This window comes from Myotis nattereri, assembly GCF_964212035.1.
Source record: "Myotis nattereri genome assembly, chromosome: 1".
NCBI lineage: Eukaryota > Metazoa > Chordata > Mammalia > Chiroptera > Vespertilionidae > Myotis > Myotis nattereri.
In genome coordinates, this window is record NC_138075.1 from 10176705 (window position 1) to 10192437 (window position 15733).

At 51.9% G+C, this 15733-nt stretch overlaps 1 protein-coding gene across 1 annotated transcript in view; it reads right to left on the reverse strand.

Moving 5' to 3' along the window:
* The window catches only part of RIN3 (Ras and Rab interactor 3), a 111885-nt gene extending 111019 nt beyond the window's left edge, over window positions 1-866 (reverse strand). The window contains exon 1 of the mRNA XM_081097362.1: window positions 679-866. Coding sequence (XP_080953488.1) covers window positions 679-722 — 44 coding nt within the window. The 5' untranslated portion in view covers window positions 723-866. The remainder of the gene's footprint in view (window positions 1-678) is intronic.
* Window positions 867-15733: the final 14867 nt, after the last annotated feature.

The window sequence follows — 15733 nt, forward strand, 5'->3', positions numbered from 1 at the left end:
TTCGGAGATGCCTTAGGACACGCTCAGCCCACGCGCGCCCTGGTCCCTCCCCAAGCACCCGGCTTGGCAAAGGCCGGTCCGAAGGTCACGGTCCCCGGACGCCACGGAGGGGCGGGGGAGGGGATCCCGGTGGGTCCTCAGTCCAGGCGGGCTGGCCATTTGGGGGCTGCGGGCGCCCGAAGTTACAAGTAACGGGGACCCCGGTCCCCCACCCCAAGTCCTGCCCGCACTGGCGCCTGTGCACGCCTGGCGAGCAGGCGGAGCCGCGGGTGTTTGCATCCAAAGTTCAGGAGGGACAGGCGGCCGGCGGGCCACGTCCACACGCCCCCCCCCCCCCCCGCCCGGCTCTGACAGGTAGAGACAGACGCCCTTCGGGCACCCGCGCCGCGTGGAGCACCGGCTGGGTTCCGGCGAGCGCCGCCTGGGCTGGAAAGTTTGGCCAAGTCTCCGGGTCCCGCGGACTCACCAGGGCCGCCCCCTTCCGCGCTGGACGGAGGTTCGGCCTTGGCCGTAGCCAGGGTTGGGGTCTCAGCCGGACACCCCGAGGCTCCTCCGGAGCTCCGAGCGCTCCCGGGGACGGGGATGCGGGTGGGGCGGCAGGACGCGGCCGGAGGACGGGGGACGGGGGACGGGGGACCGGGGACACCCCGGCAGGAGGGGGCTCGGCCCCGGACTTACCCCGCAGGGTCCTCGCGCGCCAGCGCCCCGGCGCGTCGGCTCATGCCGCCGGCAGCTCGCGGACCGCAGCGGAGGCTCAGGCGCCGGGCGGCGGGGGCCGCGGGGGTCCGGGCGCCCGCATGCCCCAGCGCCGCCCTCGGGAAGGGCCGGCGGGCGCCGCCGCAGCCGCGCGCCGAGGGGAACCGCCGCGCTCTGGGCTCTGGGCGCCCGCTCCCGGCTACTTCCTGTCTCCGAGCGAGCGGGGCTCGCAGGAAGAGGCTGGCCTTGGTGGTCAAGGGGGTTTTGTCAAAAGCCTTTCCGCGGCGGCTCGCGGCCCGGAGCCCTCCCGGGGCACACGGAAACCGGCGGCCGCGCCCCCGGGGCCGGGCCTGGCGCGGGCGGTGCCGGGCGGAGGCGCCGGGCGCGGGCGCCCCACCGCGGGTGCTGCCTCGGCGGGGCTGGGGCTGCCGCCGTGGCCCGGGAGGCTCCCGGAGAGCCGGGAGGGAAACTCAGAGAAACCGCTCCAACTTGGCGAAGAGTCGCGTGGGGAGGAGAGCGCTCGCGGCTCCTGCCCGCCACGGCCGCGGACTGGCAGGTGGGGAGGCCAGGAGCTCTGCGCTGGGCACTCGCGGGACAAGGAGCCCCCAGTCGCCCAGGGCCAGCCCCAGAACAGACACAGAGCGCCTCCTTCACACCCCTGACAGGTGGCCACGCTTCCTCTTCTTGGATGCCTCCACTGACGATGAGCTCACTATCTTACAAGGCAGTCAGCGCCCCCCCCCCCCCTCCCTGGCCAAGCCAGGGACCTAATTTATCTGTCGGGTACCACACCTAGATGGGCGCAGAGGGTGAAAGCTAATCAGCTTGGAAATATACAACATGCACAGCAACTCCCGTGGGAGCGGTGAGGCCTCTATGCTAAGTGCCTGGACTCTCAAAAATGCCCTCAGAGCGTTTCACAGTGAGCAGACTGAACACTATGAAGTCACCGCAGTCTAATGCAAGGTGTCTCAGCCTTGTCACTCCTGGGGCCAGGTTAATGCTTTGTTGATGGCCCTGTCGCCTGCATTGTCGGATATTTAGCAGCATTCATGGTCTCTACCCACTAGATACCGGTAGCTTCACTTTCTCCTTATCATAAGCAAAACTTTCTCCAGACATTTGAGATGTCCCTGGAGGGGGGGGGGTGCGGGGGGATCAAAACCGTCCTAGTTGAGACCCACTGGTCAACACCTTCCTCTGATAAATAAGGAAACTGAGACCACACGGTGAGCTGGAGTGCAGACAGGACCGAGGCTCTGGTAAAGGCCTCATGAGGCCGCCATGCCTCTGCCCTGCTGCTCTCCTCTCACCTGCGCCTCCCTGTCTTTCCTGACATTCAAGTCAGCCTGGCAGGAATGGGAGAGAAATGCATTAAAAGTGCAGCCCCAAGTGGGAGTGTGAAAGGGTGCCGCCGCTTTGGGAAAGTCTGGCAGCTCCTCAAAAGGCAAAACGTATGACCCAGCAATTCCACTCCTAGGTATCTACCCTACAGAAATGAAAATATATGTTCACACAAAAACGTGTACGTGAGTGTCCGTAGCAGTGTTATTCATAACAGCCTCCAAGTGGAAACAAACCCAGTGTCCATCAGTTAATGAACCGAGGAACACGACGCGGCCTATCTGTAGCAGGCGGTTAGACAGGCAGGACCAGCGTCGGACCGACAGGCCAGGTGCAGAGGGTCAACGGGGCAGGTAGCCCTGGGTGCCTAGCAATGGGCAAAACTCCAAGCCCTAGAACAGCGGTTCTCAACCTTGGCCGCACATTAGAATCACCTGGGAATCTTTTGAAAATCCTGATTTCTGGGCCTCATCCTCTGGGAATTCTGTTTCTTTGTGATGAGGTGGGGCCACAACATTAGTAACAAAGAAACAGAATTTCTGGAGGATGAGGCCCAGAAATCAGGATTTTAAAAAGATTCCCAAGTGATTCTAATGTGCGGCCAAGGTTGAGAACCACTGCCCTAGAACCACCACTCCCTTACCCAGTAACCTTGGAGATGACATGTAGGCCTCATCTGTGTTTCAGCTCCAGGCCCAGAAAAGCATCAGAACCAGGCCGGAGATGCCATGGCTGACATCAGGACCAGCTGCAATGACTAATGACCCCCTGCCCTGGGGCCGACCAATTAGTGAGGCCTCAACCCTGAAAGGGCACAGCTGGAAAGCTGAATATTCTATTGAGATTCTCCCCTGACACCTCAGGGCAAGGGCCCTGTAAGGCTCTCTCTATGGAGCATGCCTGTGCCCTTCCCCCACCCCTCCCCCTGGGTGCATTTTTCTTGCTTCTCTTTCTCCTAAGCTCCAAGGGCCCATCTTTTGCCTCTGGTTTCCTGAGCCCATTTCTTCTACGGCTCACTTCCCCTACCTCTGTGACTTTCTAAATAAACTTTCTCTTATAGTTTGAGTCTTTTTCTCTGAATTCTTTCCTAGCCAGAACTCAAGTACCCAGGTTGTTGAGCCAAGGTCTGGCGTGACTCCACTGGTCTAGCCCCTGGTGTTGCATTTCTGCTGCTGACATACCCATACAATGGAATATTATTAGGCCGTAAAACGGGATGGCATATGATACATGCTACAGCATGGATGAGCCGGGAAAACATTACGCTAAGGGAAAGAAGCCAGTCACAGAGGACCACATATTGTAGGGTACTATTTACATGAAATGTTCAGAATAGACAAATCCGTAGAGACGGTCCATTGGTGGTTGCCAGAGGCTGGAGGAGAGGGGAGGGTGGGGGTTGGCTGCTAATGGTTACAGGGTTTCTTCCCGGGGAGAAAATGTTCTAACATTGATTGTGGTGATGGTTGCATAACTTTGTGGCTACATTGAAAAGATTGAATTGTACACTTTAAGTGGGTGAATTGTATGTTATGTGAATTACATCTTAAACTATTATTTTAAAAAAATACAGCCTCTTGGAAGCCACCCTGACTGCTCCAGCCACTCCACTTCCTCCCCTGCTCAGATTCCCACACAGCCCCCATTAGTTCATGGCCGTGACCCACTGACCTTTCCTCTCCTCTGGAGGCTAAACTGTCTCCTCACTGGGTGGGAACAGCTTCTCCACATCTCCCCGGACAGCACTGTAGCTCCCTGATTGAAAACACAGGCTTCGACGACAAACTTGTATTCAAATCTAACCCCAGGCCTTCCAGCTGGGTAGCCTGGGACAAGTCACTTCCTCATGCCTCAGCTTGTACAAGTCACAAGTACAAGTGGGGTGGCCAGAAGGCACCCCCTGCCCCAAGAGTGCCATTAGTAGTCCTTTGCTGTTGCTAAAACAAGCCCATCGACCACTCCCAGGCCTCCCTGGGCCCCAGGGATAAGATCTATCTAACTATAGCATCGACAACAGTCCCTCAGGCTCTTCTACGCTGATATGAGCTGTCAGTAATCCCACTTTTCCACATCTTCCCCCAAAAGAGGTTTCCTTCAGCTCCCTGGGCCCCTCAAAGCCTGGGTTCCATGGGACCAGCCCCGAGGCTCTCTCCTTGTGCCCACAGAGGCACAAGGGTGAGCATGTGACCCAAGTTGGGCCGATCAGACCCTTCCACAGGCCCACTGCTCACCTGCTCTGTGAAGATGGAATTCCTCAGGTGAGGACACCAGATGAAGCCCCACCCTGGCCCTGTTGCTAGTGTAGGGGTTCAGAATGAGTCACCCCAAAATGTGCCTCTGTAGTATGCAGGTTATTATGAGGGCTCAAGAGAAACTTATTCCAGCACCGCCCCCCCCTCCCCAAACTACCTAGAAGAACTTAAATTGGAGGCCTTGCTCATAATAAGTGATTACCCTGAGATAACTTTTTAGACCTATTTTTAAGGCAAGGCAAACAACTAATTACTGAACATCTGCTCTTCTTATCATCATGCACTGACCTTCCCCTCTGAGGCCTCAAGGCCATCCTTCGCTCGAATGTCATCTATACGTCATTTTACTTTCCTGACTTTTCAACCTCTCATGTAAGTGGGGTCTCTCACTCTCTGTAGGTGGGGTTCCCATGCATACCTATGTAAAAAAATTCGGCAATTTTCTCTTGTTAATCTGCTTCATGTGGATTTAATTATGAGACCTGCCTGGAGAACCTAGGAGAGTAGAGGGAAGATTCTTCCTTCCCCATACTTGTAACCAACCAAAGAGGAGGTTGCCAAGATTCCAGAACTCTGACCAGGCCCTCTTAGCTGTGGCCTCTACTAAGCTTGCCCTCAGCCCCATCTCTGGATCCCCTTTTCACACCCCTCACTTCTCTCCCTGGACATGGATCTAAGGACTCCTGCTGAGAAGTGAACATTTGCTGCTGTTTGGGCCTGCAAGCTCCTTCCCCCTATCTCACCTTTTTTTGGTACCTGGTTTCCCTTTAATGAACCGCTCCTCCCCAGTTGGGCTCAGCTGGAGATGATAACCCACTACTCCCATTTTAGAGGGAGAACATGATTCTAGTCTGGCCAATCAGAGCTTTTACACTTACGAGGCACAGTGATTGGTTCCTGGGTGAGCATGTGACCCAAGTTGGGGCCAATCAGATCCTTCCCCAGACTTTTTGTTAGCACTGTGAGGGAAGGCTAGCAGTCTTTCCCCTGCTCCACTCTGGCCTTCAGCTGGGAGAGCATAAACGTGGGGCGGCCCAACAGCCACCTGGGCCACCATGTGGTAAAATTGTCCTCAAGAAGAAAGCCAAGATGGAGGAAAGCAATGCAGAGAGAGACTGTGCCCTACTGACATCCCTTATGGCCAAGATTCGGATATGCTCTAAGCTGGCTGCACCATTAGACATCTTAGTTACCAGAACCAATACAATCCTTTTTCCTTTCTTTCTTTTTTCAAAAACTCAAACACAGTCTGAGTCAGGTTTCTATTAGTTGCCACCCAAGGCTCCCAGCTCCATGATTGCAGCCCCTCCCTCCATATTCCATCCCGTGGTGGGTCCAGGGGATGTCTAATTGTAGCGGGACCATAGGAAAGAAGAGTAAAGCCTTCAACTTATGGTCTCAAAACATAAGGGGCTGGTTCGGATCTCTAGGGTCCTCGTGGGGGGTGGTTCTCACCTCCACAAGTTCCTTAGCCTCCTCCCCCCTCCACACAGGTGAGTGCAAATAGACTCAGTCCTGAGGAGGAGTGTGGGAATTTTCAGAGAAACCTCACTTTCAGGAGGTCAACTCCCAGTTTCCCTGGAATTTCTAGGGGCAAATAGTGAAGAAAAAAGTCACACAGCACAGTCTCACTTTTCCAAACCTCCCCAAACCTGCTCCGAGTTGGATAAGACCCTTTGAGGAAACAGAGCGTGTTCTTTCGACAGAAGTTTCCCTACTACGTAGAGTAGTTGGTGAGAGCAGGGGCTTGGGTCAGGCTGCCAGGGTTCAAATCCCAGCTCTATCACTTCGAGGCTGCGTAACCTTAGGCAACCTCTCTGTGCTCAGTTTCCTCATCTGCGAGATGGGGTGGTCACAGCGCCTACCTCATTGGGCTGCTGTGAGTGCTGCATGAGCAGTGAAGGTGAGGTGTTCAGAACAGGGCCTGGCATATAGTAAGTGCTCAATAAGGATTAGCTGTCATTTGTCCTATGGCCGAGGCCCCTACTGTTCTAGTCAGATCTCACAGGAAAGGAATGGCACTTCTGATCAGGATAATGTGAGGAGGGGTTAATAAATGTGTAGGTAGGGAAGTACAAGGCAGGATGCTGTTAAACCTCGGATCTGCCCAAAGATGAGGCAAGGGGAGGTTACCAGACCCAGAACCAGAGTCCTGTCCTATGGAAAGGCCACCAGGGGAGAGGAGCAGGGCAGGGACCTGCATCAAGGGGCACAGCCAGTCACGGTGGTCTGGAGGGAGGCGGCCAGGAAAATGAATACTCTGGTCTCCTCCCTCCCTCCAGTCTCTTGCAGTGCCCACCCCCCACCCCCCACCCCCATCACAAAGCTAGCTGGAAGCAGAAAGCTTGGGAGCCCATTGGTCAGTCCCTGTGGGTGTGGAGTCCCTATGGGTATGGGTCAGCCTCCTGGGATATAAAGAAAGGCCGGGGGGACAGCAGGAGGGCAAAGCTGTGGAGTCAAATTGGGCTCAAATCCTGCTCAGGCCCAGCCCGTTTGGTAGTTATGCACCGTGCAGGGACCTCTGTGCCTGTCACATGGAACAGGAGAACCACCAGACAGGCCCTGCCTGAATTCCTGATGGCATAATTGTGAACTAGAATAAAATGGTTGCTGTGTGCCATATTTTGTTTTACAAAAGGAGGTACAGAACCCAGTTCTTTCTGTGACTTCTTCCCTTTTCTCTGACCCTCACTAAGCCCCCACACCGTTTTGGAAGATTTCTCCCTGTTACTTTGGAGAAATCCTTACGAAGAGGCAGGGGTGGGGGGGGTGGGGGTGGGGCTTTCTTATTGTAAAATCAACCAGTATTCTCAGGCGTCATCAGGGAACAAAACGTCTACACCAGCTGGCAATCCCAGAGAGAGAGTGCTCATGAACTGAGGAGACACCCCAAAAAGCTTTCAAAGCCCTCCCCCAATCTGGATTATCAGTCGGCTTCTTGCCTGGGGTCCCACTTCCCCTCAACCAGTCCCACCCATCCCTGCGGCAGAACCTGGAAGCTTCCAAGATCTTTGTCAGGGAACCTCTGTCCTGCCCAGACAACCAGCTGCATCAGTTCATCTGACTCAAAGGCCTGTCTCTGGCGCTTGTCTGCTCCCAACTGAAGTGCCCTCTTAACCTGCACTTGTCACATATTTCAGACACTTGACTACACGGTCCTCATGCTTCAATTATCCTTATGAGTGCAGGCTCCTTGGGAGCAGGGAATACACCGTCCTTTTAATTTTTTCCTCTCCCAATATCCAGTGGAGGGCTTTGCAAACAGCAAGCACTTAATAAGCACTTGTTGGCTAAATGAGAACAACTTGGAACCAAAGAGAAAGGCTTTTCCCTTTCTGAGTTCTGTTCCATTGTGAGTATTGTGCCGGCTTTGTGCCATCAGAAGATGGGCTAAAATTAGGGTCAAGAATGCCCTGAATTCATTGTCTACCAAGTGATGACACCAGTGAGGCCCTGGGAGGTTATGGTGGGATGAGACTTGCCATCGGAAGATGCTCTTGGATTTAGGTGACAGAAAACCCGGACTCTGGATGGATTGAGTACAAAGAAACCGGATTGTCTTGTATAACTCAAAAACTAGCGCTTCAGTTAGCTATGGCTGTGTAACAAATTACCCCAAAACTTAGTGTCTTAAGACAACACATTTACTATCTCACTGTCTCTGGGAGTTGGGAGTCTTGGCACAATTTTGATGGTTGCCTCTGCTTCGGGGTCTCTCATAGGCTGCAGTCAAGGTGTTGGCCAGGGCTAGGGTTGTATCTGAAAACGTAGCTAGGGAAGGATCTGTTTCCAGACTCACATGGTGGTTGGTAGGATTCAGTTCCTTGCTGGCTACTGGCTGGAGGTCATTGTCAACGCCTGGCTGTGTGGAAATCTCCCACATGGCCACTGCTTCATCAGGGTGTGCAAGGTGAAGGCAATAGAGAGTCCACTGCAAGATGGACGTCACAACCTTATATAACCTAGTCATAGAAGTGACACCCCTCGCCCTCGCCCTATTCTGTCAGAAGCCAGTCACAGATCCTGCCCACACTCAAGAGGAAGGGATTAAACAAAGGTGTGAAAACTAGGAGGCAGGGCTCAGTGGGAGCCACCTGAGAAGCTGCAGGCCCAGGTGCAGAACAATCAGGGCTCAACTGCCACCCATCACTCAGGTTGGTCCCTCTCTCTGCTCTGACCTCCTCATCCTCACGAGAGTTCTTCTACAGTTTCAAGACAACTTCCAGTGGCAGCTGGAATCATGGTCTCTGGGTCCATCCTGTAAGAAAGGGGAAAAGCCTCCCTCCTAAGCCTGGGACAGAAGTCCATGCAGTGTGATTGGCCCACCAAGGTCACATGCCTGGCCCAGTCTCCAGGAGAATATCATGCACCGATGGGCTTAGGTTAATTAGGACCCACACGGGGTCCTGGGCATGGAGGTGACCTTTCCTGGTCATGTTGGGGAGAGGATGAGACCTCATCAAAATTAAGGTTCTGTTGGGAAGGAAGAAGAGAATGGATGTCAGGTAGATAACCAACTGTGTCCACTACAACTGTATAGAAATGACCAGAAAAACAAGGCCATACGTGAGGAAACGTTCGGGGTTGATTGATACAGTCATTATCTTGATGGTGGTGGTGGTTTCATGGACATTTACCTATTTATCAAGACTAATCAGATCGTGGACTTTAAACATGTACAATTATTGTATATCAATTATACTTCAAAAAAGCTGTTTTTAAAAGCATGTCATACCTCTAGTCATTATGCTACAAAAAGCACAAAAGATAAAGCAAATATCCTTCCAGTTTTCAAAGGCTATTGTCTGGTTATTCTGAGAAGTCATTCATGTCATCCATGAATGAGTCAAGTTTTGACTTACATGTTTGTTGTTTCACATTGGTTACACTCATTAGTGTAAACAAATATATGTCCATTTACAACATTCTTATTGTTCATCAGTTGCAACCATAGGTTTGTTACAGATACAAGTGTTTTGCAAAAGTCAAAAAGCACCCAGTGAGAATTAATTGGCTATGTGGAATATATAGTAGAGTACTGCACATTTTATAATTTAAGAAAACAAGGTCATGAGCTATAGGTAAAATTCAAGATGCTCTGACATAAAGATTCGGCATGAGAGAGTCATTTTCAAGATCATTTTCTGTCTTCCCTCCACCCCAATGAAGGATGGCCAGGGAGGCCTAAAGGAGGAGGGAGCCCTTGGTGGGTGGTGAAGGACTCAGCCCTTAACATTGGCTGCAGGCAGGGGGAAGGCAGCTGGCCTAGGAAAGATTCACTTGCCTGGTTATCACGTCCTTTCTCTTGGCAGCACTTGGAGTGAGAGAATGGAAAGAGACTTTGAAACAGTGACCTCTGGGAAACAAATCCACATTTTTGACAAGAGGCCAGATAACTGAGCATTAGCAGCTCCTCATCTCCAAGTTGGCTCGTCTACCAGAAGGCAAGCCAGGAGGTTGAAGCTGTTCTCTGGGAAGCAGAGTTCCCACTATGTGCCAGGTACTGTGACCCTACTGTGCATGATGGTCAGAAAGGGCTCCAAGGGCAAGGGCACATACCACATGATTTTGCTCCAACCCCCCCCCCCCCCATCCCACCCCCACCCTAGGAACTCCTCATGTTCTAGCAGGCAATCTTTCATCATGTCTGATTCATCGTGTGTGTCCAAGTTTGGGGTTTAGGACAGTTGAACAAATGGGCCAACAGGCTAACACCTGTATACATCGATGTGTAACAAATTACCCTAGAATTCAATAGCTTTAAACAACAATAAGCTTTTTTGTTTTTTCTCTTACACAGTTTCTATGGGTCAGAAATTCGGGAGCAGCTTAACCGGTTGGGTCTGACTTAACATCTCCTGAGACTGCAGTCCAGATGAAGGCAGGCAGCCTTTTTGGGCTATGAGGCAGAAGCCATATGCTGAGGAAGACAGAGCAGCAATAAAGAGACTGGGTCGCCAGTGGCCGCCATTGAGAGGTAATTGCGAATCCTCTTCATTGGTCTTTTGTCTCGAGGGCAAGGACTGTATCTTATACTTTCTTGTAGAGTGTGCTTGGCGGAGAAGACTGTCCATAACTATTTAAGGGTGAAGCTGTGATTTATTTCTCTCACTTCTCCCTTTCGGGGACATTTACTTCCTCTAAAAATCAAGCGTGGTGTCCTCAGGCCTTCTGCGTGGGAAGGCCTGGGTGGGCCCAGGTCGGTCAGTGTGAAGAAGTCTGATCCCATGTTGGTCTTCTTAGCCACGGTCCCAGCCTGGGCTTCTGACGTCAGCTCAGCGCAGGATCTGAAGACAGGTGTGCCCTCAGCAAGAGGCTCCTGGCACCTCAGGTAAGAACATTCCCAAATGTGGACTCACTTCCTTAATGAGCCGCTGTGAGGGTGACTGGGTGCGGGGGGGTGGAGGTGGGGGCAGGGCGCGGCCGCTCTGGCTGCTTCAGAATCACAAAGCGCAGTTCCCCTCTCAGCCGCACTCTTGTCCACTGTGTGACCCGGGGCGAGTTTCTCAGCCTCTCTGGGCCCAAGTTTCCTCTTCTGGAGGATGGGTGGAGGCACACTGATCTCACAGCTGGAGGTGACAGAGGAGGTGGCCGGCAGTGTCTGTTGAATAGAAGGCTGGTGACAAATGCCTGTCTCCCTTCTTTGACCTACTTCTGTTCCTTTGTTGTTACTAGACCCTATGCCCAGCTCCGTGGGCTCCTCGGTGCCTTCCATCCTGTGCCTTTTCTGTGACAGGGGTGCCCAGAGAAATGTTTTGGGAAGTTTGAGTCCAACTCAGCGGGCCGCAATTAATACTGCCTTGAACAAGGAGATGTTGAGGATCAGAGAGGAAGGTGAGATCTCCCTTCCTCCCTGGGAGTCTCGTCCACAGAAGCCTCAGATGCTGACCCTGCATGGGTGGTCCTCACAGGGAGCCTGGCCTAGGGCAGGGCTGGCTACGTGATGTGTGTGGCCCCGTGTGAAATGAACACATGCGACCCCTTGCTCAAAAAGGACGCAAATTTCAAGACAGCTTCTGCAGAGTGTGAAGCCAAGCGTGGGGCCCTTCTAAGTGTGGGGCCCTCGAAGCATGTGCTCCGTGACCACATAGGTAGTGTGCCCATGAAGCTGGCCCTGGCATGGGGTGCCTCACACCTGCTGCCTTGTCTGGTTGGGCAGCCCCAGGGAAATGGAAGGAATCCTGGTTTCTAAAGCTGGCTCTCATCGTGAATAACCGAGGCACCCTGCACACCGCACGTATGCTCTCTGTGCCTCATTTTTCCCATCTGTGAAATGGGGACTACACCCATCATGTGTTTCGCTGACATCATAAGCCAGGAGGTGCCTGATGGATTGAGACGCTCAGAACCAAGACCCCGCGGCTTCAGGACCCACAAAGCTTACTGGACCGGAACTACCAAGACAAAGTCTTCACACGTGGTGGCTTGACTTAAACAGGAAAGAGTTAGATGAAAGGGGTTACGGACTTGCTCATCTAAAGTAGAACCTGTGGGAAAGATGTTTTCCAAATATTTAAAAAATTCTAATTCACTGCGGACTGATGTTTTCATAAGTATAATAAAAATGACTAGGAACATGCAATAAAAAGGTTCCGGCATAAAATTACTCATCATGTTGTCTTAAGTACTTATATTCTCTCAGTTTCTATGCTCGTCCTGGTGCAGATTGATGTTGGTGGGCCTGTGCAGGTGCCCAGGGCACACTCTGAGGAGGACTGATCTCCTCACTACTCAGAGTGAACCAGGAACATTCAAACCACCTGGGAACGTGCTAGAAATGCAGCACTTTTGGCCCCATCCCACTCACACTGAGCCAGAATCTGCTTTTTTAACAAAATGCCCCGGTGATTCATGTGCATGTTAAATTCTGGAATGACACCCAAGGCAGCTGAGGCTCAGGAAACTTGAAGAATAAAGGAATTAACCAGAACCTCTCCCCCAATCTCCATTTCTCAAGGCCTAAGAGCTGATGGCATAACCTTATTCTGGTGAGCAGGAGCAGCCACATTGCAGGGCTCAGTGTGAACATGAAAACATGCAAAACATCATTAAGAATTTTGATATGGTGCCGGCTGGCATGGCTCAGTGGGTGAGCATCAACCTATGAACCAGGAGGTCACGGCTTGATTCCAGTTTAAGGCACATGCCCAGGTAGCAGGCTCAATCCCCAGTGTGTGGGGTGTGCAAGAGGCAGCCAATCAATAATTCTCTCTCATCATTGATGTTTCTATTTCCCTCTCTCTCTCTCTGAAATCAATATATATATATATATATATATATATATATATATATATATAATTTTAATTCTCTCTATATATAATTTTAATTCTCTCTATATATAATTTCAATTCTATATATAGAGAATTTCAAGATGGTGACAGCTTGGCCCAGGGCCCTTGTGTGTGACCACAGGGGCCCTGATGAGGTAGTCAAGGGTTGGGCCACTCTGGACCCATTTGCACTGGCTAAGTTATGAGATTTCTTCTTTGTTTTATTCATTACCAATCATTATCATTAAAAAGCTCCAACCCTCATCCTTTTGAAGTTTATTTTTTTCTCAGTCTGCAAATATAAATGGTTTCAAATGGCTATTATTCCAGTGTAAAAAATTCTTTCAAAAAAACCCACAAATATGTATGCCTAGCAAAACGCGAACGGAGGCTCTACATAGGGAAAGACAACGTGTGCTCATTTGTTTTATTGACCGTGTACAGATGGCCATATATTGCGTTACAATACTGACTGCTAGGTTTCTGATAAAGATTTAGTTCGTGTTTACTCTAGGTTTATCTTCACAATGAAAACAGACTCATGCCAGTGTTTAGTAACCAATAATACCAATTCATTCCCATTGAATGGCAGTTCTATTAAACTAAGAAGCTCATGTCACAGAGCATTCACAGTGCAGGAGGTCACAGTTATTGAAAAATAAATAGCGGGATAAATAGATTATTTACAACTTTTCAGCGCATTGCTCCTGCTCTGTCCGAGATGAGAGTGAACAAAGACGGTAGCATTCAGCCCAGCATACTGAGATGTCTTATGGGGAACTCAAGTGATGTCTAAGAGCCCCCACCCCGCAAGTTCTTGGTTTGGGCTGTTTTTTAGGGGTTCTTTCTGGACAGAGCCCTCTGCCTCTATCTGCCTGCTATTGGGTAAGTCATGGCCAGACCGCAGGAAGGTCACACGCTGGCTCTGCAGAAACGGTGCCCAGCCCACCTCCTGGGCATCTGGGATGTGCGGGCCTCTCCTCACCCGGCCTTCTCTTTGGCAGCTCCTGCCTCTGCTCCTGGGCCTGGCCCCATCTGGCTGGCGGCCCTCTTCCCTCTCTAGGTAATCAAAGCTCTCTTTGTGTTCAGACACCGAGCATCCGCTCCCGCTGGCAGCTGCTGGACGGGAGACACACGCAGAAGGCGCCTGCCAGGGAGCATGTGCTCTGAACTGGACACCAGCCGTCCAGACGAGCCGTTCCCCGAGGAAACTCCCCAAGAGCCGGCCACAGACGCTCAGCCACAGCTCTCTCCACTGGGCCCCCCAAATGCTTAGTCCAAGCCACGTGGGGGAAGCTCCAGGAAGTGGCCTACAGCTCAGAAGGGCACCCCTGGGGGTGAGGGCAGTGGTACCGCTGTGGCCAGAAAAAAAACCATTAGAATATCCGATGTGGAAAAACAGCTGCCTTGCTCACCCCAGCCACCTTCAGTGGGAGGAAAGGCCTCGCTCCTCTGTTGAAGGAGCTTGCGTGTCCGTCTGGACACCTGGGAATCCCAAGTGGGAGCGGGCAGGGGCCTGTTCCCCGGGACCCTCCCTTTATTCCAAACCGCGCAACCAGAAGCAAAAGCTCTAGTTGCACACACTCTCTCTCGATGGCTTCAAACAAATTGTTCTCCAGCGGTGGGGTGGGCAGGGCACAAACTTTCTCCGGGATTAAGGGTTCTGTTGGCCTTGACTGTGGAAAAGTCCCAACCCACACGTTGCATAAAAAGCAACTGTTTGAATTCTGGCAACGGTGGGAAGAGGTGTGCGTTATGCCTCCATTTGCCATCAGGCTTTTAACCAAGAAGCAGCCAACCCAGACCTACCGATCTACCGAAGGAAAGGCCGCACAGGCACGGCTGGACTTCCCTCCCCTGGGTACAGGGAGTGTCTTCCACTCTCGTCGCACCCGCCCCTCCCCCCCCCACACCACACCCCCACCCCCATCTGTGCCAGGGCTTCAGGCAACTGGCATTCTCCTAGACCCATGGTCGGCAAACTGCGGCTCGAGAGCCACATGCGGATCTTTGGCCCCTTGAGTGTGGCTTTTCCTAAGCCTTAGGAGAACCCTAATTAAGTTAATAACAATGTGCCTACCTATATAGTTTAAGTTTAAAAAATTTGGCTCTCAAAAGAAATTTCAATCATTTTTCTGTTGATATTTGGCTCTGTTGACTAATGAGTTTGCCGACCACTGTCCTAGACCAGAGAGAGGATTTCTCAGGCCCTGCCACGAAGAGGGTGAAGGCTCCAGGACCTCGGCCGCTAGACTCTGACACTAAGAAGCGATGAGAAGCCTAGAGATACTTGGACAAAAGATGATGCAAAGCCAGTCCCTAGCCCAGCAGTGTGCGAGGATTTAGCCGAGGTGAATGGAACCCGGAGCCATTTGTCATTGAAAAGCTAGAATCCTCTAAACCCCCATAAAAGTTCAAAGCTCTAGGGCAGTGGCTCTCAACCTGCAGGCCCTTTAAATACAGTTCCTCAGGTTGTGACCCAACCATAAAATTATTTTCGCTGCTACTTCATAACTGTAATGTTGCTACTGTTATGAATCGTAATGTAAATATCTGATATGCAGGATGGTCTTAGGCGACCCCTGTGAAAGGGTCGTTCGACCGCCAAAGGGGTCGCGACCCACAGGTTGAGAACCGCTGCTCTAAGGCCACTCCTCTGGGTTCCCTGTGGTGACAGAAAAACCAGCTCCGCCTGGGAGGCCGAAGAGGAGAAAAGCACCCCTTCTCCTGACTTCAGGCAGCACCAGCTCCCCAAGGCCGGACAGCGAGACAGGCTGGGCCTTCTCTCGGCCACCAGGCCTGAAGCTAGTGCAAAATCAGCGCCCCAATTTAGTTTTCCGTATTAAGAAGCAAATACAGTGGGGCCTTGACTTACGAGTTTAATTCGTTCAGTGATGGAGCTCGTAACTCAAATTACTCGTATGTCAAATCAAAAAGGGAACGAGTGAGACACGTGATGCTGGGCTGATGTTGTGGTGTCCACTGTGACGTTCGCTGCGCCAACTAGCGGTGGGGTATCTGAAGCTGGCTCGTAACCCGAATTTTAGCTCGCAACTCAAAGCAAAAAATCGGCTGAGAGACGGCTCCTATCTCGAAAAACTCGTTAGTCGGGACACTCGTAAGTCAAGGCCCCACTGTACAACCACCTAAATGCCTTTTGAAAATCTGTAC